This window comes from Penaeus monodon, chromosome 11 (assembly GCF_015228065.2).
Source record: "Penaeus monodon isolate SGIC_2016 chromosome 11, NSTDA_Pmon_1, whole genome shotgun sequence".
In the NCBI taxonomy this organism is placed as follows: domain Eukaryota; kingdom Metazoa; phylum Arthropoda; class Malacostraca; order Decapoda; family Penaeidae; genus Penaeus; species Penaeus monodon.
Genome location: NC_051396.1, coordinates 45,850,290 through 45,872,687, shown reverse-complemented (window position 1 = coordinate 45,872,687; position 22,398 = coordinate 45,850,290). Strand labels below are relative to the sequence as shown.

Genomic DNA, 22,398 nt, shown 5'->3' with positions numbered 1-22,398 from the left:
CTCTCTCTCTCTCTCTGTCTATCTCTCCTATCTATTTATCTCTCCTTCTCTTCTTACTCCTCTCTTCTTCTTCTCTTCTCATTCATCTCTCTCTTCTATTTACTTTTCTCTCTCTCTCTCTTCTCTTCATCTCTTTTCCTCTCTCTCTTATATCTATCTATCTATCATTTCTTTCCATCTACCATTCTTTTATCTATTTATTTTTTTTTATTTCATTCCATTTTTCATTTTCTATTCTTATCTTATCTATTATTTCTCTTCCATTATTTTATTATTATTATTATTCATTATTCATTATTCATTATTATATTATTATCATATCATTATCATTATTATTATCATTATTATTATTATTATATTATTATTATCATTATCATCATTATTATCATTATTATTATCATTGTTATTACTATTATTATTATTATTATCATTATCATCATTATCATCATTATTATCATTATCGTTATTATAGATATTATTATTTCCTTCTCTTTCTTCTTATTCTCCCCTTCTTCCAGCTATTTCTTGAGCAAAAGAAAATTAGAAAATCCTAATAGATATTGATAATTAATTCCAGTTAATAGTGCTAATTAACCACATGTTTTCATCGACTTTGATAAGCCAATTTTATATAATTTTTTTCATAGCTAGTCGATAATTCTTTTTAATAGTGTGTAGAAAGGGGAAAGGCGAGGATGTTGATGATCACGGTATGGAATAAAAACCAAAAAAAAATATTAAACGGAAAAATATTCTGATATAATGACAAAAAATATTATATAGGTTTAAGAGGATGGCTGATAAAGTCTTAATAATATAAGTTGATAATATGGTAACAACAATAACAATGATAATGACAACAATAACAGCAAACCGCAATAGTAGCAGTAATAACAATAATAACAATAATGATAAGAATGATAATGAAGATGATAATTATGGTGATGATGATAATGATAATGAAACAATAGTGATAATGGCAATGACAATAATAATGATAATGAAAACGATAATGACAATGATAATGACAATAATAATAAGGAATCAGAGGTACTTTTCTTTGGGAAAAGTTCACTACAAATGCACGTGTCAGTCGGTTCAAAAGTTCTTTGTTCTTGCCAGAGTTGTCATCCTTGTCAAGAGGTCACAGGTCACTCAGGTGTTCATAATACTTGCACGGAGAGAGAGAGAGTGGAGGGAAAGGGAGAAGGAGAGAGGGAAAGAGGGAGATACAGAGAGAGAGAGAGGCGAGAGAGAGTGGGGGGGGGGGGGAGGAAGAGAGAGAGAGAGAGAGAGAGGGAGAGGGGAAGAGAGAGAGAGAGAGAGAGAGACATAGAGAGAGAGAAAGAGAAAGAGAGAGGCAAGGCAACAAATCTAATCAAAATCAAAAGAAATATTTTACTTATAGACATCCGTGTACAAATGTTTTTTTAAGCACTATATCCTTAGACAAATCAACAAAGTATTTATCTTTAATATCAAGACGAAGAAAAAGGATCTAACAGCATACCATATACTGATGAATGTCAAAAAAACAGCTTTACGTTCCTTTGTGTCAACACCTTAAAACAGCTTGACGTTCCTTTGTGTCAACACCTTAAAACAGCTTGACGTTCCTTTGTGTCAACACCTTAAAACAGCTTGACGTTCCTTTGTGTCAACACCTTAAAACAGCTTGACGTTCCTTTGTGTCAACACCTTAAAACAGCTTGACGTTCCTTTGTGTCAACACCTTAAAACAGCTTTACCTTCCTTTTTGTCAACACCTTAAAACAGCTTGACGTTCCTTTTTGTCAACACCTTAAAACAGCTTGACGTTCCTTTGTGTCAACACCTTAAAACAGCTTGACGTTCCTTTGTGTCAACACCTTAAAACAGCTTGACGTTCCTTTGTGTCAACACCTTAAAACAGCTTGACGTTCCTTTGGTCAACACCTTTAAAAACAGCTTGACGTCCTTATCAACACTTAAAACACTGACGTTCTTTTGTGTCAACACCTAAAACAGCTTACGTTCCTTTGTGTCAACACCTTAAAACAGCTTGAGTTCTTAGTGTCAACACCTTAAAACAGCTTGACGTTCCTTGTGTCAACACCTTAAAACAGCTTTCGTTCCTTTGAGTCAACACTTAACAGCTTGACGTTCTTTTTGTCAACACCTTAAACAGCTTTACGTTCCTTTGTGTCAACACCTTAAAACAGCTTTACGTTCCTTTGAGTCAACACCTTAAAACAGCTTGACGTTCCTTTTGTCAACACCTTAAAACAGCTTGACGTTCCTTTGTGTCAACACCTTAAAACAGCTTGACGTTCCTTTGTGTCAACACCTTAAAACAGCTTGACGTTCCTTTGTGTCAACACCTTAAAACAGCTTGACGTTCCTTTGTGTCAACACCTTAAAACAGCTTGACGTTCCTTTGTGTCAACACCTTATAACAGCTTGACGTTCCTTTGTGTCAACACCTTAAAACAGCTTTACGTTCCTTTGAGTCAACACCTTATAACAGCTTGACGTTCCTTTGAGTCAACACCTTAAAACAGCTTTACGTTCCTTTGTGTCAACACCTTAAAACAGCTTTACGTTCCTTTGTGTCAACACCTTAAAACAGCTTGACGTTCCTTTTTGTCAACACCTTAAAACAGCTTGACGTTCCTTTTTGTCAACACCTTTAAGAACGAATTAAAAGTCAATAACCTGGGAAAATGTTCTTTGTTAGTAGAGATGATGGTGATAATGACAGTAATAATAACAATAATACTAATATTACTTATACTGCTACTGACATAATGATTATAATAATAACAACAATAACAAGAGTATTACCTATTACTATTAAACTTATAATAATGAGAAGTTAAAAAAAAAAAAAATTTCTTCGTTTTACAGATATACTTTTTGCCAAACTTACGTCATTTAGAAAATCTTCATCAATTTCATTTATTTATATGTGTAGTTGAGTGTGAATCTCGCGCGCACCGACAGACACACATATAACATTGTAAGTGGGTTTGTATTGCAAGATCGTCTTGTTTTACTTTTCATTTTTTCTGTCCTTTTGTTTATTTATTTGTTTGTTTGTTTGTTTATTTGTTTATTTATTTATTTGTTTGTTTATTTATTTATTTATCTATTTATTATTTTTTTTTTTCTCTCTGTTTTCATTTCCTTCGCCTTTAACTTTTTTTTTTTTTTTTTTTCTTCTTCTTTCATCTCATTTCTCTTCCGTCTCTTTCCCATCTCCTTTTTTCTTTAATTCTTCGTTTCCTTCTCTTCATCCCTCTTTTATTTCTTATATCCTTTTTTTTTCTTCTTCTCTTTGCTTCTCCCTTTCTCTTCATTTCCTTTCATTAAACTGGAGCGAATTATAGTTGCTTGATTTTCATTATTTATTCACTACGTCGTAAAACTTCTAATTAAACCTGATTAATTAATTTTCCTCTTTAGTGCCTTAATCTTTCACTCGTTTACAACGCCATTGCTTGAATATTCATTATTATCTTCAAAGTATATTTAAAATCTCACAATTTCTCTGATTTTTTTTCACTTTATTTATCATCTTGAATGTATTAATTCACTATTTCTTATCAATTTGCCTTTTTTTTTACTTCATTTATTTGCCATTTTTCATTCTGATTTGTCGTTCTATATTTTATTTATTTACCATTTTACTTTTTTTTTTATTAATTAATCTTTTGTCTTATTCAATTAGTGTATCAAAATCTGATTAAATACACTTTTACATTTCTATTTGTCAATTTGCTTCTTTCTATACTTCCTTTAATCATAATTTTAGCTTATCATAATCTTCAATATTTTGTGTGTTTTTTCCTATATTATCATTATTTATTTATTTATTTATTTATTTATTTTTAAGTCAGGAATTTGATGTTTTTTGCGATTTTTTTTTTTTTCATTTTTTTCTTTTGCTGATTAGCTCAAAGCTCAATTTTAAAGTTTATTTTAACAAATTTATTATTGTTCTTGAGGTTCCAGTAAATACCTGGTAACAGTTTATCATCAATCTTCAATGTCTGTAAAGTTACTATCATATTTATTGCTGTTACTTTACTGTTTCGTTGTTTTCATTATCATTATTCAGCAATAAAGTCAAGGCCTTGACGGGTTGAAATCGATGTGTGTGTGTGTGTGTGTGTGTGTGTCTGTGTGTGTGTGCGTGTGTGTGTGCGTGTGCGTGTGCGTGTGCGTGTGCGTGTGCGTGTGCGTGTGTATGTGTATGTATATGTATATGTATATGTATATGTATATGTGCATGTGTATGTATATGTATATGTATATGTATATGAGCGTGAGTATTTGTATGTGTATTTATATGCATATGAATATGTATATGTAGGTATAGATGTAGGTGTGTTTGTTATGTGCATACGTGTGTGTGTTGAATAAAACTGATATCTCTCTGAATTTGTGGATCATTTATTTTTTCTATCCAGCTGAGTTTCTACGTACATAACAAGTGGTAAAAGATAATTAAAGGCAATAGAAATAACAAATGTGGCAGTATAAAATACACCACAGTTAAAACGCAACTATAAATTTAAAAAATAATAATGATAATGGACCGTCTGCTTGTTATCTATTGTTAGTACAGATAATGGCATTCTTACTGCTGTTGTTACTTTTGTTGTTATTATCATTGTTATTATTTTATTATGATGGTAATAGTAATGGTAATGACAGTGATAATGATAGTGAAGATGAGGGTGACGATGAGAAAAACATTAATAACAACAACAATAATCATAACCATGATCATCATTATTATCATTATCAAATCATCACATCGTTATTGTTATTATCATTATCAATATTATCATCGTTATAATTATTATCATTATCAGTATCATCATTATTACTATTATTATTTTCATTATTATTTTGTTAATATTAAACTAGTAATGATAAAATTAATAAAAATCATCACCATCATCATCATTACTGCTATTATTGTCATCATCAATACCATTATCATCACCATCATCATCACCATTATTATCATCACCACCACCACCGCCGTCCGGGTACTGAACAGAAGCTGTGGTAGTATAAAAGTGAATTTATGATAAAGAAGGGGAAAAAATGGGTAGATGTTCGGGGTAGATTAAAGGCCAGTGAGTAAGCTCTTGTGGATTTCTTAGGCTACAGAAAATGTGGACGAAGAAGGATGAAAAAGAAAATTTAGGAGTTTCTTCAGTGGAGAAACGAGGATAGATTACAGCTTAAGATGGAGGTTCTTGTGCTTTAAGTGTCGTTCTAGCGATAATAAGAAATGACGTTAATGATTATGTTGTTGATAATCATTGTAATGATAATGATAACAAGGCATTTATTATTATTAGGATCGTTGTTCTTATAACAATAATTATCAATACTAGTGTTACTGAGATCATTTTTTTTGGTACTATCATCATTACAGTCACATTTTTGTTATCAATATTATTATTATTATTATTATTATTATTATCATTATCATTATTATTATTATTATTATTATTGGTATTATTATTGGTATTATTATTATTATCATCATCATCTTTATTATCATCACCATCGTCATTATCTTTATCATTTCATTCATCTTTGCTATTTCTATTATCATTTCTCTTACTATTACTACGTCCATTACTGCTAAGCTAATATTGCTGTTACTACTGTTGTATAAGTATAAAGTAGGCTTCCAATAGTAATATGGTGTATTCCTTGTCTCACTGGTATATCGTGACGTGATACTGTTGACAAAAAAGAAAAAAAAAATCTTAAAGCTACACTGCCACTGACGTTCGCCTTCCTATTATGGTAAATAAACTACTTAAAAATGCCGTGATTTAATCCTATAGAAAATAATTAATGTTTTCCAAAGACTCGATCATTAGGCAAGAAGTTACCGAAGCTGTGAGTTTGCTGTTCCTTCAGGAAAAGGATTTTAAGTGAATTTTAAGTATGCTTGGCAACGGGCAAAAAATGGCACTTATACTCTCTCGTTATATAAATGAGTGTAATGTAAAGAGTGATACTGAATCGCAGTATTTCGTTAACGCGTAACAGTTATATGGCATCTTAACGTTGAATTTCGAAAGTGTATGCTTTTTCTTTTTCTATTATTTTCATTTTGTGAGGATGTTATCATTATGCTCTGCCGTAGTTGGGGCAATATAACTGCTAAGTCTTATTCATAAGAATATTAATATTGTTGTCATGTCTACTAATTGATATTGCTATCGTTATTATTGTCATGAATATTAATACCGCTGTCGTTGTTATCATTAATTCTGTTATCTCTAACATTATTAATTTGGGTAATATGGTAATTATTACTAATTATCACCATCGCTATGGGCATTTCGGCAATTGTTCTAATGGTAATTGTAGTCTTTTCTGTTAATATATGATTACTCTATCATTATATCATCATCATTACCATCGTCATCGTTATTATTAGCTATTATTATTAGTCATAATATCAACGATTGCCATTTTTATCATCGAGCCCCTAATCATTGTTCTTTTTAATATCCTTATCATTGCTTTTCTTATTACAGATATTTGCCGAAATCTCGATAGAAATTAATTTGAATTTCTGAAGTAATTCATTTAATTTCTTTAAATCTTTGAATACAATTTATTTACACTAATTATCAAAAATTAATTAGGCTGTTAATATTTGTGGGTTTGAGGAAAGAATCCACAAATTTGTAGTATGACACTGATTTAAATTGCCTTTGGCTTTGACTTACATTTTGTTCTATTAAGACATTTTCCAAGATAATTGTTGATACCTATATATTATGTATGATGCAAACTATCTTCATAATCAAGGGGTTTTCTACTACTACTGCCCTCCATTATTAATTGTCATATTAGTTTCTATTTAAAGTTCTTAACACATTCGAACACGGTTGACTTGGATGTGTAGCAAATTCACTATTTGCGAAGCATTATTCAATCTCTTTTATACATTTTGACAGCCATGGTACCACATAGTTTGAGTATACCGTTTTATAATAATTGTAATGATACCCCTCGAGAAGTTAACAATGGATACTAAGCATGAAATATTAAATCACTAGCTACTCTGAACTGGCAACTCGATGTATGCTTTCGGAGGAGGGAAGGTAAACAAGAAATTTTCATGGGCGATATATATATATTTTTTTTTTTTGCGATTTACCGTGTATTCAGGTGAGAATTTCTTGCTTGGCGTTCCAGAGATGTAAGTTCTCATACTCGTAGTATACAAAATTCAATTTAATTGCTCTTAGTGAGAGTGGTAGAGGATTTACTAATGAGAGCAGACTGGGTCTTAAATTTTTTAAATGTTTACATAGTTTGTGATGGTGAATTAATACATCGTGGCTGAGGGGGGGGGGGGAGGCACGCAGAGTTATTAGTAACAATGAAATTAACTGAATCAATCATTGTTCTTGATATATATGAATATATTTAGTCCTCTTACCCCCCCCCCCCTTAGTCCCTACTCGATGTCGTGTATGTGTGTGTGTGTGGGGGGGGGGGTTGTGAGACGTGTAGTGAACGACCTCGCAACACCTCGTCGTTCACTCCAGGAGGTATAAACAATATTAATTATCTCCTCTCACCCCCACCTCTCCCTCAGGCCTTGGCTATTACCTATAGTTCGGAAAAATGGTAAACTAAAGGGGCCCAACACTCCTGTCGGACCCGCGGCGTGGGTGCGTTTTGCCCTTCACGCACGCCAAAGACCATGAGGGGGGACTATTTTACGTCACCAAGAGCTCCCTTGCATTTCTGGACTTATCACCACCTGAACTTCGGCCGCTGGCATTTCGCTGAAGCCCAGGGCACGAGCGTTTATCCCGCGAGTGAGGAGGATACCCAGCAATGTGTTGCCACGAACCGCTAATGGTTTATAATTGTATTTGTTATTAACAAATGTATATATTTGTATTTCCGCTGGCACTAGTCTCTCTTAAATAAACACAAAGTGATTTGGAATCGAATCCTTTTCATTTTTCTTAGTTTAATTATTAATTATTTTATAAATTCAATCTTTAAAATCTCAACCATTTTTATTCATCTTCAAACTCTTTTATTATTTTTTAACTTTTATTACTATTTAACTTATGTTCATTGAATTTTACTGTATTTTATGCATTTTATTTACGTTGATTTTTTTATGCGGTTCACTTATTTCTTTATTTCATGTTAGTAACTATTTTACCACTTTCATTACATGAATATCTTGATCTTATATTTTAGACTTTATTTTAACGTTAGCTTTATTAATATTAAAACGAAAGTAAGAACCACAATTCACAAAGTTCTCCCGCGTCAGAACTAACGGGGGGAGGTACGAGCAGCAGACAGGAGGATTCAGGAATTGATCCTTGGGTCTGCTGGACTGCTTAGGAATCCCGAGAATGGGCGTTCCTTGGACAACAGATAAGTGGTTTGCGGAGATAGATATAGACGTAGGAAATGAGAGGTATTTGTGGAAGATATTTGATCGGAAAGTGATAAAAATGGTTGGGTGCCTTTTTTCATATATTTATTATTGTAATGATTGGTATATGTTTTACTGTGTTATTGTTTTATGATTTTTCAATGTTTTCATTGTGTTTTGTTTTGTCGTTTTACTGTTTTAATAACTATTTTATCATTAACACTTTTATATCGCTGTTTCCCTCGCAGTCACCATGTAAGAGAAAAAAAGATTGATTAATTGAACCGAATAACCAGTTTATTTAATTATTCTGTCAATTGCGTTTGAGAGTTCTCCCCGCACACGCCTCTCCTCGGCTAATCCGCTGGGTAATCGCCTAGCCCTTACTCCTCTTGGAGACCCTGAGGAGCAGGCTGTTTCTCCTCCTCACAGGCTCACCATGGCCAACAATGAAGAATTTTAAATCTAAATTTGATTTCTCTCATTTCCCGATCCCTGCCTCTCCTTTGACCTCTGATACTAATACCCCCTCCTCGATATTTGCTTTAAACTCTATCCATTCCGAATCATCCACTCGAGTCATTACTCAGTCTTCAGAATATACCCCTTCCTCTCTCCCAACATCCTCCACTTCATCTCCTGCACAGTTTACTTCTCCGCTGCCTCCCCGTCCTCCTTCTCACCCTACCTGTTGCACCAGGCGGTTTAAATGTTCCACTTCATCTTCTACCACATCCTCTCCTACACCCAGCTCTCCTCTGCTCCTCGGACATCTATTCTCCTCCTCACAAGTAAACCTTCGTTTCTCAGACCTCCCCACTCAGCTCCCCTCCAGAAACTCTTGAAGACATCCAAAACTTTCTAAACATGACCCAGGAGAATGCTTCGTTGCCTCGTTCACCCTCCCATCCCTCTATTCCTATTCAGTTTACATTCAAAGTATTTGCCGATATCCATCCTCCTCCTCCTCTACAAGTTCCCCTTAACCCTCTCCCTCCAACTCCCCCCCCCCAAAAAAAAAAAAAAAAATTCTCCATGTGCATCAGCATTTCCTTTTCCTTCCCCATTATCCTTACCACTCCCACCTGGATGCTCACGTGCCTCCTTTATGTCAAAACAATGTCCTTCTCCGGATCCCTCCCCTCCTGACATTCTTCCTGACACTTTCCCCTGTTCCCTTATTTCATTCTCTAGATTCTTCTCACACTTCCACCTACCATTCTTACCCGCATTACCCGTTAATTGTTTCATAATGACTCCTTAGCAGTTTTCCTCCTAGTGTTACTCTCCCTCCCTCAAAAACATACTCCCTCTTTGATCTAATCATCCTATACCATTAACCCCTTCGCCCTTTTACAAATCCCAGCCAAACGCCATTTGATCTCCCCTCTATACCCTTTTCACTACCGTTATATCCTACATCTTTCTACAACCCTTGGCATCTAACACATTTTATCTTAATTATTAACTCATTTCTACCCCTTTTCTCCGCAATGATATTACTAGTATTCTCATCATCATCGTCAATAACATCAATATTATTCTTATTCTTATTTGTTATCAACTAAATCAATATTCGTATACACAATGAATGAATGCATGAATAAATACATACATAAAGAAATAAGATAAACAAAACGTGGATACAAAGAATCACATGTAATGTAACGCTTACCAACAACAACGACAACAAACAATAATAATTTAAAAGAATGGAAAAAGCGTTAAAACCCTAACTGGAAACCTTTTAACTGGGAGGGGGGACTATTTTTCATTGTTTTTATTGGATTAAAGATGTTTAACAGAAGGAGAGGAAAGTCAGTGAAGAGTGAAATTGGTTCTGAAGTGATTTTGAAACGGGGTTTAGTGGGGGCTGTCGTCACCATGGAAGTCTTTTTTTAATACTATATGTGTGTATGTGTGTGTGTGTGTGTGTATATATATATATATATATATATATATATATATATATATATATATATATATATATATATGTGTGTGTGTGTGTGTGTGTGTGTGTGTGTGTGTGTGTGTGTGTGTGTGTGTGTGTGTGTGTGTGTGTGTGTGTGTGTGTGTGTGTGTGTGTGTGTGTGTGTGCAATTTCACAGAGTAATAATGCCATGACGCCACATTCGCTCGACAAAGAGACAAGTGTAGGGAGTAAAAGAGATAGATAGATAGCGGGAAGGAGAGAAAGAGAGAGAGAGAGAGAGAGTAGACAAGATATAGAGAGGTAGAGAGCAGTGAGCGTGTTGTGTGCGAATGTGTGTGTGTATGTGTTTATATGTATGTTTGGAAGGAAACATGCTCAGTGCGTCGTTATTGACAGTATATTAATGATACTGATTGTACTCAGTCATGGCTGATATTTGTAGTTCTATATTATGAGTCAGGAGGCACTATATTATTTTTTTTTTCTTGTGTGTGAGGGAAGATCAAGAAAATGAGGAGGAAAAAGGATGCAAAGGAGAAGGAGAAATAGAAAATAAAGGAAAATACGAAGAAGGAAAGAAAGAAGAACCAATGGAGAATCAAGAAGAGAAAGAAGATAAATAGGAATAATAATAATAATATTAATAATAATAATAATAATAATAATAAAAGAAAAAAGGCAGCAGAACGGGAAAAAAACAAAAGCACTTTACATACTGAAAAACAGCAATATGTGAATTAACATGTATATTATGCTTACTGGGAACTACAACATTTACTTGACATTTCAAAGCATCATTTCCACGTTGAAGGGAAATTAATTGGAACTTTTTTTTTTTTTCAAAGTTTCTCATCATATTTTTTACTATAACGTTTATCATTATTATTGATATCATTATCATTTCATATTTTGTTGTTTTTAATTTGTATTGTATTATTATTATTATTATTATTATTATTATTATTATCATTATCATTGTTTGTGCTGATATCAATTGTTATAATTACTACTACTACTACTACTACTACCAGCATCATCATCATTTTAAAGATGATGAGGGCGATTATAGTAATAATAATAATAATGATAGTAAAAATAATGTTTAAGATAATAGTATTAATGATGATGATTTATTATTTATGGATGATGATGATAATGAAAATGATAATGATGATGATGATGATGATGATGATGATGATGATGATAATGATAATGATAATGATGATGATGATGATGATGATGACAATGGCGATGACGATGATGATAACGATAACAACAATAATGATATCGGTAGTTCTAAATTTAGATAAATGAAATAAAAATAAGCTCGCGGACCCCGTTTGCAATCATTGCATTTCCTGCCGACTACTTCACCATTACAATTTTCGGTATATTTTAAAATGCAAATTGACTGGCCTTGTGGTGAATTTGTATGGCGTGCTGTGGTTGGGAATGCTGCGAATTTCCGCCCAGGTATTTGCAGCTGGAACACGGTACTAGTATAGTATTTAGTACTAGTACTAGTGTGATATTTAGTGCTAGTGCTTGTATAGTATTGAGTGCTAGTGCTTGTATAGTATTTAGTGCTAGTGCTTGTATAGAATTTAGTAGTAGTGCTAGTGTAGTGTTTATTACTAGTACTTATATAGTATTTAGTGCTGGTGCTAGTGTAGGGGCCCTTGCCGGAGAACCGAGAATACTTGAGTTTCCCTGTAATTAATAAGCGGCATCCCCGAGCCAACCCATGGGACTGTATTTATACTGCACTCTTGCGTATACTTTTACTACTTTTCTTATTTTAATTAGTTCTTATAAATAATTTTAAGGGGATATATATATATATATATATATATATTTTTTTTTTTTTTTTTTTTTTTTTTGCGTTTTAGTAAGGTACACAAGGCTTTTTTTCTTTCTTTCTTTTTTTGCGCCATCTAGGGGGGAGGGATTTATCGGTTCTTCCCTGGCTGGGTTACTAACCTATTCACAAAGTCCTTTCTGGGGGTCTGATATAAATAGCCCCGCGTGACGAACGGAAAGGCAGGGGCAAAGACTATATACACGTATATAGTCTTTGGGCAGGGGGTAGGCTAGTATGGGATAAAACCCCTCTGTGCGGCCAATATAGTGACGTTGGGTTTTCAGTGTTTTTTTATTTTTACACTATAAAACAGAGTGGTCCGCCAGTTAAGTTTTTTTTTGTGTGTGTGATTCTTTTTTTTTTAATGTTTTTTAGCGTTCGTTTTTAAAGTTTTGTCGTTTCTGTTTTTTCTTGAATTTTATTGTAACGTTTACGGTTTCTCTTGAAGGCTTTTAACATTTTGTATTTTAATGTGCATTATATTTGTTCTTAGCTGTATATATATATATTTATATATATATATATATATATATATATATATATATATATATATATATATATGTATATATATATATATTTTTTTTTTTTTTTTCTCAATAAATGTATCTTAACAAAGGCTCCGTGAGTGAAATTCCCGCTTTAAATAGAAACCGCTTTTACACTGAGATAAATGATTCCATAACTTGGCTACGTATGACAAGCAACTAACCACCTTCTATCAGCCTTTTAATGCTGACACGCACTCCTTTCAGACACAACCACGCTTACCAGAAGGAAACCCTAGTGTATCAAGTCTTTTTTCCCCCTTAAACACACACTTTCCTTAAGGGTAATTAACATTAATTAGTTAGAATCACTACACTAGAATTTAGTACTAGTGCTAGCATAGTAGTTAGCATTATTTCTGAGCCTGTAACTGTTTTGCCAAGGAATTTCCACGGAATATCAACAGTTGTAGTATACCTCTACTCTGCAACAAGACTACAACGCGGGTCTTGCAGCGAGTATGACCTACGAACTGGGGAGTTGCTTAAGTGGGGCAGCACAGCCCTCTCGTCACGACCCTGTAGCCCTTAAATAAGTATGTAAATGTTATAGTTTATTTCTATCCTCTATTTTTCGTATACTCGCAAGGTGAACATTGTTAATAGTCATTATAATTCACTTTGTTTCCCATTGTTCTTTATTCATATGTTTTGATTATTTTAACATTCATTTTCTTTTATATTTACTCCGCTTTCTCCTGGTGTCCATACTTTCTTAAAGGAAAATAAAATGAAATGAAACAATAAAAAGAACGAAGTAAACCAAGGATAAAACGAAACCAAAGAAAAACTGAGTCTGTTTATTCTCAAAAGTTATAATACACATCGTGACTGACCTCTTGTAAACAATGAAAAAATGTTTCTCTCTTCTCTCTTCTCTCTTCTCTCTTTCTTCTCTCTTCTCTCTTTCTTCTTTCTTCTTTCTTCTTTCTTCTCTCTTCTCTCTTCTCTCTTTTCTCTCTCTCTCTCTCTCTCTCTCTCTCTCTCCCCGTGAACCACACTGCTGATCAGACGAGCAAACGTCCCAAGAGAAAGTTTGGCTGCAAGACTATGGTTTACATAATTTCGTTTGTCTTATTTTTTTTTTTTTTTTTTTTGACAATTAAATAAAAGTAGAAGTGAAACTTTTTCTTTAAAAATTAAGTGATTTTGAAACAAAACAAAACAAACAAACTTGAGGCTGTAAAAGAAAGTTAAATGAGTACAAGGTAAAAGTATGATTATATAAATAAAAATGCTCCAGGGATGATGAGACCCGCGTAGGTGGCTACCAAATACGCCCACAGATGGTGCTGAGCTCGTGCGGCTGCTGTGAAGAGGGGGAACTGCCCTAATCAGGGCTCCCGTAACTGTGGGGGTTACATCACGTCCACTACATTGTGAAAGAAACCGGAAAAGCGTGTAGGATTGTAAACAGATTTAGATTCCGAGGTAAGATCAGTTAACAAAAGAATTGTCACACTTGCCGGCTACGCATGCGCAGTATATGAATACCGAATATTTCTAATAAGGAAATGTCTGCTGTGATAACAGGCAACGCGTTACATATATAAAGGCTGTAATGCATAATCGCTAAAAAGAAGTATCTTTACTCTCTCTGACTTAACAATATGATACAACGACGAAAACGGTGGGAAAAAGTGTTGTGCGCTTGATCTGATATTGGTATCCCTGCTCATACAATATGTATGATCAAAATAACCCAGTGGAGTTCCATGGTAAGAACGATGTTTGAAAATTCAAGCATACTAAAGAGGAAAAGTTCAGGATTTTGACATGAATAATACTTTTCATATTTCGTGTTATCGCCATGCTGACAAGTCTATGTGGAAAGGTGCCACTAACACCCCCGTTAACTGGCGTCCATTTGCAGAGTGCAACAGCCTCAGTGGCTAGTACAGTGGTAACGTGCCGGCCTCTCATTCGAGGGGTCGGCGCGAGAAGTTGCAACTGTCGCCTGGAGGTTACTGCTGTGGCTGGGCACCACGACGGGTAAGGACTCGGTTCAGCCGCGTCAGCACCAGCTGACACACGTGATCGAGTCGGCATTAGTAGACACAGGCCGGGCTCCCCTCATGGGCATAGCCCGGGCGAGGCTAAGCTTCCCATATCGGACTTATCCTTATCAGAGTGCAATCACTTCCCTACCACAATTGCTTGGGCAACGACGATATGACAGTTGCGGGTATGGTCTTGGGGGAAGTCTCCACCCAGGGCTGCCTAGGGCTGGGGTCGAAATCTGGCGATTTGGGTGGATGTGTCTGTGTAATCTAGAGGTGTTGCAGAAACCACGCCTGTACGACAGTGTTCGTGTGTGTAATGAGCTCTAGGACGCGAAGTAAGAATGACCCAAAAATTCGTCTATGACCCCACTTTGTATACCTCACTTACTTGGTCTTTACGTTTATGTATACCTCATTTAATTAGACTTTAGCTGTGTAAGACAATTAGTACTTAAATATTTTCTTAGAAAGATGATACTTTATTTCCTTAGAAAGATGATACTTTATTTTACTATTTTTGTATCAGGTACTATATATAGTTATATTATTACACTAAGATAAGGAAACAGTGTAAAATATAAGAGTTTACCCTCGAATGTTTAGTTTTCTTTGTTTCCCCCACAATGCATTCTCTTTAATTAAAGGGTACGCAATTATGTTTCACAGTTACTTGTTATATTAAGGTTCCATAATGGATATTTTAATGAAAAAAAAAAAAAAAAACAATATGTATTATTTTTGTAACTGGAGAGATTCATTTAAGTTCCGGAATTATGCATGTATGGATTAAGACGACCTATATGCTTGTAATATATGTGATCTGAGTAGAGGTTAAAATGTTAAAAATATACAATGTTAAACCCTGATACTATAACCCGAACCAGAGAGAGAGAGAACAGAGACAACTGCCTGGTAACTGCCCGAAAGAGGTTAGTAAAATTCTTTAAATACCAGAAGTAAGAAAGAACATTCAGCTGCAATAATATCAATAATAAAATTATAAAATACTATAGATCTGATTACAGAACAAAAGCAAAGTCATTTGAGATCAAATTGGAAATAGAATATTTACTTCACAGCTAGTGGCTGACAAGTGGCACTTGGATACCATTCAGATGTTTCTCTCTTATTATTGAGAATTTAAAACCCATTCAAAGAGTAAGTGTTATGAAATGTATAATAGAATAATGCTAAAATGAGGGTTTCATAAGAATAATATAATGCATAAATATAAAACTACTAAGATCGTATATAATGGCATGAATATGCACAATTTGTTTTATTGTTTTATCATTCGTAAAATATATTTTTTTTCCTGTGAGGTCCTTGGAGAGATGGACAAGATGTAAAGCAGATGCTATCCTTAGAAGTCCTCTGAACTGATACAGTGAAGATGTGAAGAAATTTGAGAAAAGTCTGTACAGACAAAGGATTCAAGGAAGAAGACATACGAGAAGGACAGTTTATATTACACACCTTAGTGGAGAAGTTGAGATCTGTGTCAGTTCAGGTTTTTAGTTGTAAATGTTTAATGATTTATAATTTAATATGTCAAGAAATGTAAGATTATCTATTGTTTGACATTACCCCATCTCTCAGTTACCTCTTAAGACTGTAATTAGATCATCAGTAACCCTTCTATGATTAATGTATTTTAAAGTGTGGGGTCATCAGAGGTATGCCTTAGGGAAAGCTACAGGAGAGCCCACATTTTACGTTAATTAATAGTGCCCCCTCTAGATAAAGCCCGAGTGGTTTTCCCAGTAGAAAGGGAAGTAGTGGCTTTGACAGTAGAGAAAAGGGGTGGGCGCAATACATGTGGATGGGACTGTTACCCTGGACGAGTAATGCCAAGTCCCACTGGATGTTGTCAGCAGAACAAAAAGGACCCACTTGCCTTGTAGCAGTTATGGCTGTTACAAAAATGAATAATGAAAAGAAATAACTAAATACAAAATGACCCATGGTAAGGAGACGTGGCAACTAACTACCGGCTATACCCCCCTTCTCAAATCCTGCAGGCTGTGAGGGGTGTTGCTACTGAGTATCATATGGTTTTCATTAGCGCGTGGTATCCATGCTCTTTCTTTACAAACTTACTACTTATCTTTATATAGCACATTGGTTTGATCTCAGTCGTGCATCTAGGGGCTCGCTTCTAGCCCTGTCTCCAGTGCACCCATGTACTTGGTGTCGCTGGATTTGCAGGGACAAGGATGGCTTCAAAAGACCTAATCTTCCTAATATTTTGGTTCTTGATAGTCCCTCAGAGTAAAGCGCAATTACAGCACTGTGAGACTTTAGCCATATCAACTCCGAAACACATTATGAAGCTTCATCTGTTCCAAAATACATTATGAAGCTTCATCTGTTCCGAGCTTTGAAAACAACTGCCAACCTTTGCCGTATCAACTCTTAGCGATCGTTTCGGTTTCATATACTCCCGAGACACTTTTTTCCGAGTAGGGAGAGTCGGGTTAGTAGGAACAATCTAGTCCAGCAATCATCAACACAAGTGTTTATTTTTCAAGAATCATCTCTATCATCATCATGATGACAATTTACAAATAAAAAAGGTGTTCTTTTGAAGGTATTTATTAAAATCCATCTCAACGGGTTAGTTGAAACATGGCATACATGTATTATTTATTGCAGGATTGTATAAGACATTAAAACTTATTAAGAACTTTATATTTAATTATATTAATTAAGAACTTCATTTTCTACACAAAGTACATAACTGAGTTATCCTCAACCAAGTCACTTTAACTTGCAAGCAGAAAAGTCAACAGGGAATACCATGTGCCAGTGAAGGCGGAGGGTTTAGGGCCAACAACAACAACTGTTGGTGACGTCTGATGGCAAGAATTCATCATTTCCAAATGCCCCAAAAAAATAGATTCCAAAAAACCCTAAAACCCAAAAGGGATGTTGAGGGGGCATGGCCTTGGGAAAAAGCCTTTCCTATCAGGGGAATCAAAAGTGACCACGTCTTTCCTCTTTAAAAAAGAAAAAAACGGGTATATATTGCTGTGTTTTTGGATTTTGAATGTCAGGGATTTGAAATTTTCCAGAAACCCAAGAATTTAAAACCCAACCCCCGGGCCAGCCTTTTTAACATTTTTTCAGCCCACGAAAAAAAACCCCTTTGGGAAAAAAATTGGGGGGGCCAAAAAGGTGACTTTGAGGGTTTAAAAGGGGAAAAACAAGGGGAATTTAAGCTGACAAATAAAATAAAAGGGGTTTCTTGGGGGTTAAAAAAAATTTAACCAAAAGGGGGCAGAAATAAAAAAAAAAAATTTCACTTTTCCCCCCAATTCCCTTTTAAAGGAAAAATTTTGGGGGGTTTTTGTTTAAAATGGAATAAATAAACCCGGCAAAGATTTTTAAAATTTAAAGCTAAAACCCCCCCATCGGCCCTTTTTTAAATAAAAGGAAAAGGAGGGGGAATATTTAAGCAAAGGGGGAATTGGGAAAGAAAAAAGAATTCTTTTATTTTTTTAATTTTTTTATTTAAATGAAACGAAACATTTCCTTTTTTTTTTAATTGACTTTGCCGTGATTCCACATTAATTCTACCATTTTTTGCTTCCTTTTTTCTAACAATTAAAATATCCTCTTTAATAAAGATGATTAAAAACTGGTATAAAAACGGAAACTGCTGCTTTCGACAACACTTATTACTACTACAATAGTAATCAAAAAAACCAAAAAAAGGGGGCGATACCCAAAATAATTATGAAAAAGCTAAACACTCCGAATTTTCCCCAAACCCTTTTCTTCCTCTGGGGTTTAAAAAACTAAAGAAAAAAAAACGAAAATTTTTAGGAAAAGGTAAAATTTCCTGAAAAGAAGCAATAAAATTTTGATGATGAAAAAGGGGAAATTAATAGGGAAAATTTTGCAACCCCTTGTATTTCCCAAAAACCAACATACATACACCCACGCACACCCACACACACACCCACACCCACACACACCCCCCCACCCCCACACACACACCACACACACACACACACAACACACACACACACACACACTATATTTTATATTATTTTATATATATTATATAAAATCTATATTTTTTATAATATATGTATTTTATATTATATAAATAATATATATATATATTTTAAAACCCCACACACACACACACCACCACACACCCACACACACACCACACACACACACACCACATTTTTTTTTAATTAAATAAAATTTATATATATTTTTTAATAAAATATTTATTATATACACACACACATACACCACCACCACACACACACACACACAACACACCATCCACACAAAACTAAAAAGGGTTTCCCTTATAAAAAACAATTTTGACAATTTTAATGGTAAAAAAATAAAAATTTAATAAAAATAAAAAGAAGGAAACCGCACATAAAACTAAAATTTTAAAAATGTAAAAAATTTCTAAATTAAAAACTTTCCAAAAATTTTTTGGGAAAAAGTTTTCACATGACAGATTTGATCTAAATCTAATTGTTTTTTTAATACCATTTCCCCCAAGTTGCAAAATGCTTTTAAAGGAACTGGAAATATTTAAAAATTATTTTTTATATATATATATTTTATATTTATATATATATTTTAAAATATATTTATATAAAATATAATATTTTTTTTTTTTTTTTTTTTTTTTTTTTTTTTTTTTTTTTTTTTTTTTTTAGCTTTTTAATTCGTATTAATAAAAATGGCGATGATTATAAAGATAATAATGATAATCTGTTTAAAATAATGATTTTAATAAATTGGTGGGTATGGATAATAATAATAAACGAAGGGAAAAATAACAATAATGTTTTTTTGGGAAAAAAAAAAAAAATAAAAAAACAATATAAAAGACACATAAAAAAAAAGAAAAAAAGGGGGAAAGGGGAAGAGAGAGAGAAAGAAATGAGAGAAAAGGGGGAGAAAGAATAAAAAAGGAAAAAAGGAGAAAGGAAAAGAGAGGAGAGAAAGAAAAAGAAAAGAAAAAGAGAGAAAGGAGAAAAAGAGGGGGGAAAGGGGAAAGAAAAGGGGAAAAAAGAGAAAAAGAAAAAAGAAAGAAATAAAAAAACTCAAACCCTACGTTTTTGGGTTTTCCCTGTTACTCCCTGAAACACTTGTAACCCGAAAATCTTCCCTGTTCCCTGGTTTCCTCCCCTTTAATGTTACTTTTGGGGGGGACAGGGCCCTTTTTGGGGGGACTGTGTCTTTTGGTGGGACTGTGTCGTTTGGGGGTTTGGGGGGGGACTGTTTTGTTTGGGGGGAATTTGGGTCGTTTTTGGACTGTGCTTTTTTTTGGGACTGTTTCTTTTTGGGGGACTGTTTCTTTTTGGGGGGACTGTGCCCTTTTTTGGGGGGACGTGTCTTTTGGGGGGACTGTGTCTTTGGGTTTTTGGGATTTGTTTTCTTTTGTGGGCCTGTGCCCGTTTGGGGGCCGTTTTCTTTTTGGGGAACTGGGGTTTGGGGGGACTGTGTCGTTTGGGGACTGTGTCTTTTGGGGGACTGTGTCTTTTTGTGGGACTGTGTTTTTTTGGGACTGTGTCGGGGGGACTTTTCCGTTTGTGGGACTTTGTCTTTTGTGGACTTTTGGTCGTTTGGGGGGCTGGTTTCTTTTGTGGGACTGTTTTCGTTTGGGGGACGTGTCTTTTTGTGGGACGTGTCTTTTTGGGGACTGTGTCGTTTTTTGGGATGTGTCGTTTGGGAACTGTTCCGTTTGGGGGGACTGTGTGTTTGGGGGGACTTTTGGTCTTTTTGTGTGGGACTTTTCTTTTGTGGGACTGTTTGTTTGTGGGGACTGTGTCTTTTTGGGGGGACCTTTTTGTCTTTGGGGGGAAACTGTGCCCGTTTGTGGGACTTTGGTTCGTTTGGGGGGACTGTTTTGGTTTGGGGGGGGACTGTGTCGTTTGGGGGAAACTGGTGGGTTTGGGGGAAATTTGTGTCGTTTGGGGACTGTGTCTTTGTGGGACGTGTCTTTTGGGTGGGATTTGGGGTTTTTTTGGGGACTGTGCGTTTTTTGGGGACTGTGTCTTTTTGTGGGCCCTGTTTCTTTTGGGGGACTGTGTCTTTTTGGGGGACTGTGTCGTTTGTGGGACGGTTTCGTTTGTGGACTGTGTCGTTTGTGGGACTGTGTCCGTTTGTGGGACTGTGTCGTTTGTGGGACTGTGTCGTTTGGGGACTGTGCCCTTTTTGGGGGACTGTGTCTTTTGTGGGACTGGTTTCGTTTGGGGGCCGGGTTTTGTCGTTTTTTTGGGATTTGTGCGTTTGGGGGAAACTGTGTCGTTTGGGGGATGTGTCGTTTTTTGGGACTTTTGTCGTTTGTGGGATTTGTGTCGTTTGTGGGACGTGTCTTTTTGGGGCTGTGTCTTTTGGGGGTGGGGGGGCCCTGTGTCGTTTGGGGACTGTGTCGTTTTTTTGGGACGGTGCCTTTTTGGGGGGACTGGGGTGTTTGTGGGCTGTGTCGTTTGTGGGTGTGTCTTTTGGGGGGGAAACTGTGCCTTTTGGGGGGACGGGGGCTTTTGGGAAACTGTGTCGTTTGGGACTTGTTTTTCCGGGTTTGTGGGAAACTGTGTCGTTTGTGGGACTGTGTCGTTTATGATTATACATATCGACGTCTGGGCATTCTGATATGCTGTCCTGTCGTTTGAATGTGGCAGTGTTGGTAGTATTTGTGACGATAATTAGTATGCTAAGGGTGATACTACTACTACTAATAATGGATGAAATAATAACAATATCAACAACAATAATTATGATCATAATTATATTACTAATCTATTATGTAAAAACGAAGTTTGAAAAATAATTTTATAAAAAAAAGGTTTTAAATAACAAACACTAATAAAAATAATAATAAAAATAATAATAATAAAATAATAATGATAATAATAATGAAATATTTTAAAGATAAATAATGTAATAATGATAATAAAAGAAATAATGATAATTTAAAGATAAATTTTGATAAAGGGTAATAACAACAACAATAACAACAATAACAATAAAAGCAATATCAAGAGTGACAAAGACAATAATTGGTCCCCAGAAAAGGGAAATTTTTAACACAGCGCGAGGAACGTCCCTGAGGATTTCCGAATGCCCGTCGCTACCATGTAAACGTTTCTGAGCCAATGTCGTGTCAGATTAAACGTTTCAGTGCTTGGGACATGTAATTCCGGGTGAACGTGTGGCTTCGAAGGGGATTTTGTGTATTGTAATGATTTTCCAAAAGCTGTTTTATTATTATTATTATTTTTATTATTATTATTTATTTATTTATTTATTTATTTTTATTTTTTTTTTTTTAGAAAATGGGGATTAGAATATAATCCTATCCATGGGTTGTACTTGAGTGATATTTTGCCTGAATGTGGCCTTTTTAAATGAATAAATAGTCAACTAAAAATGTAAAAGAGACGCGATTTGTAAAGATTTTTTTTTTCTTTTTAGAAAATGAGGATTGGAATAAAATCAATAGGATTTTTTATTTTTTTATTTATTTTTTTTTTTACAAAGGCTTAAAGGTAGAAAAAGTTAAAAAATTTTAAAAAAAGGGCGAGACGCAAGGGGTTTTTTTGGGGTCCGTGAAATTCGACGGAAAGTTTTAAAAT

The 22,398-nt window shown here is 34.7% G+C and overlaps 1 protein-coding gene across 1 annotated transcript; it reads right to left on the bottom strand.

Moving 5' to 3' along the window:
- Nucleotides 1–19,870: 19,870 nt before the first annotated feature.
- LOC119578602 (extensin-like) lies at nt 19,871–21,394 on the bottom strand. The gene has a single exon (XM_037926167.1). It carries the CDS (start codon nt 21,392–21,394, stop codon nt 19,871–19,873), a length of 1,524 nt encoding a protein of 507 aa, XP_037782095.1.
- Nucleotides 21,395–22,398: the final 1,004 nt, after the last annotated feature.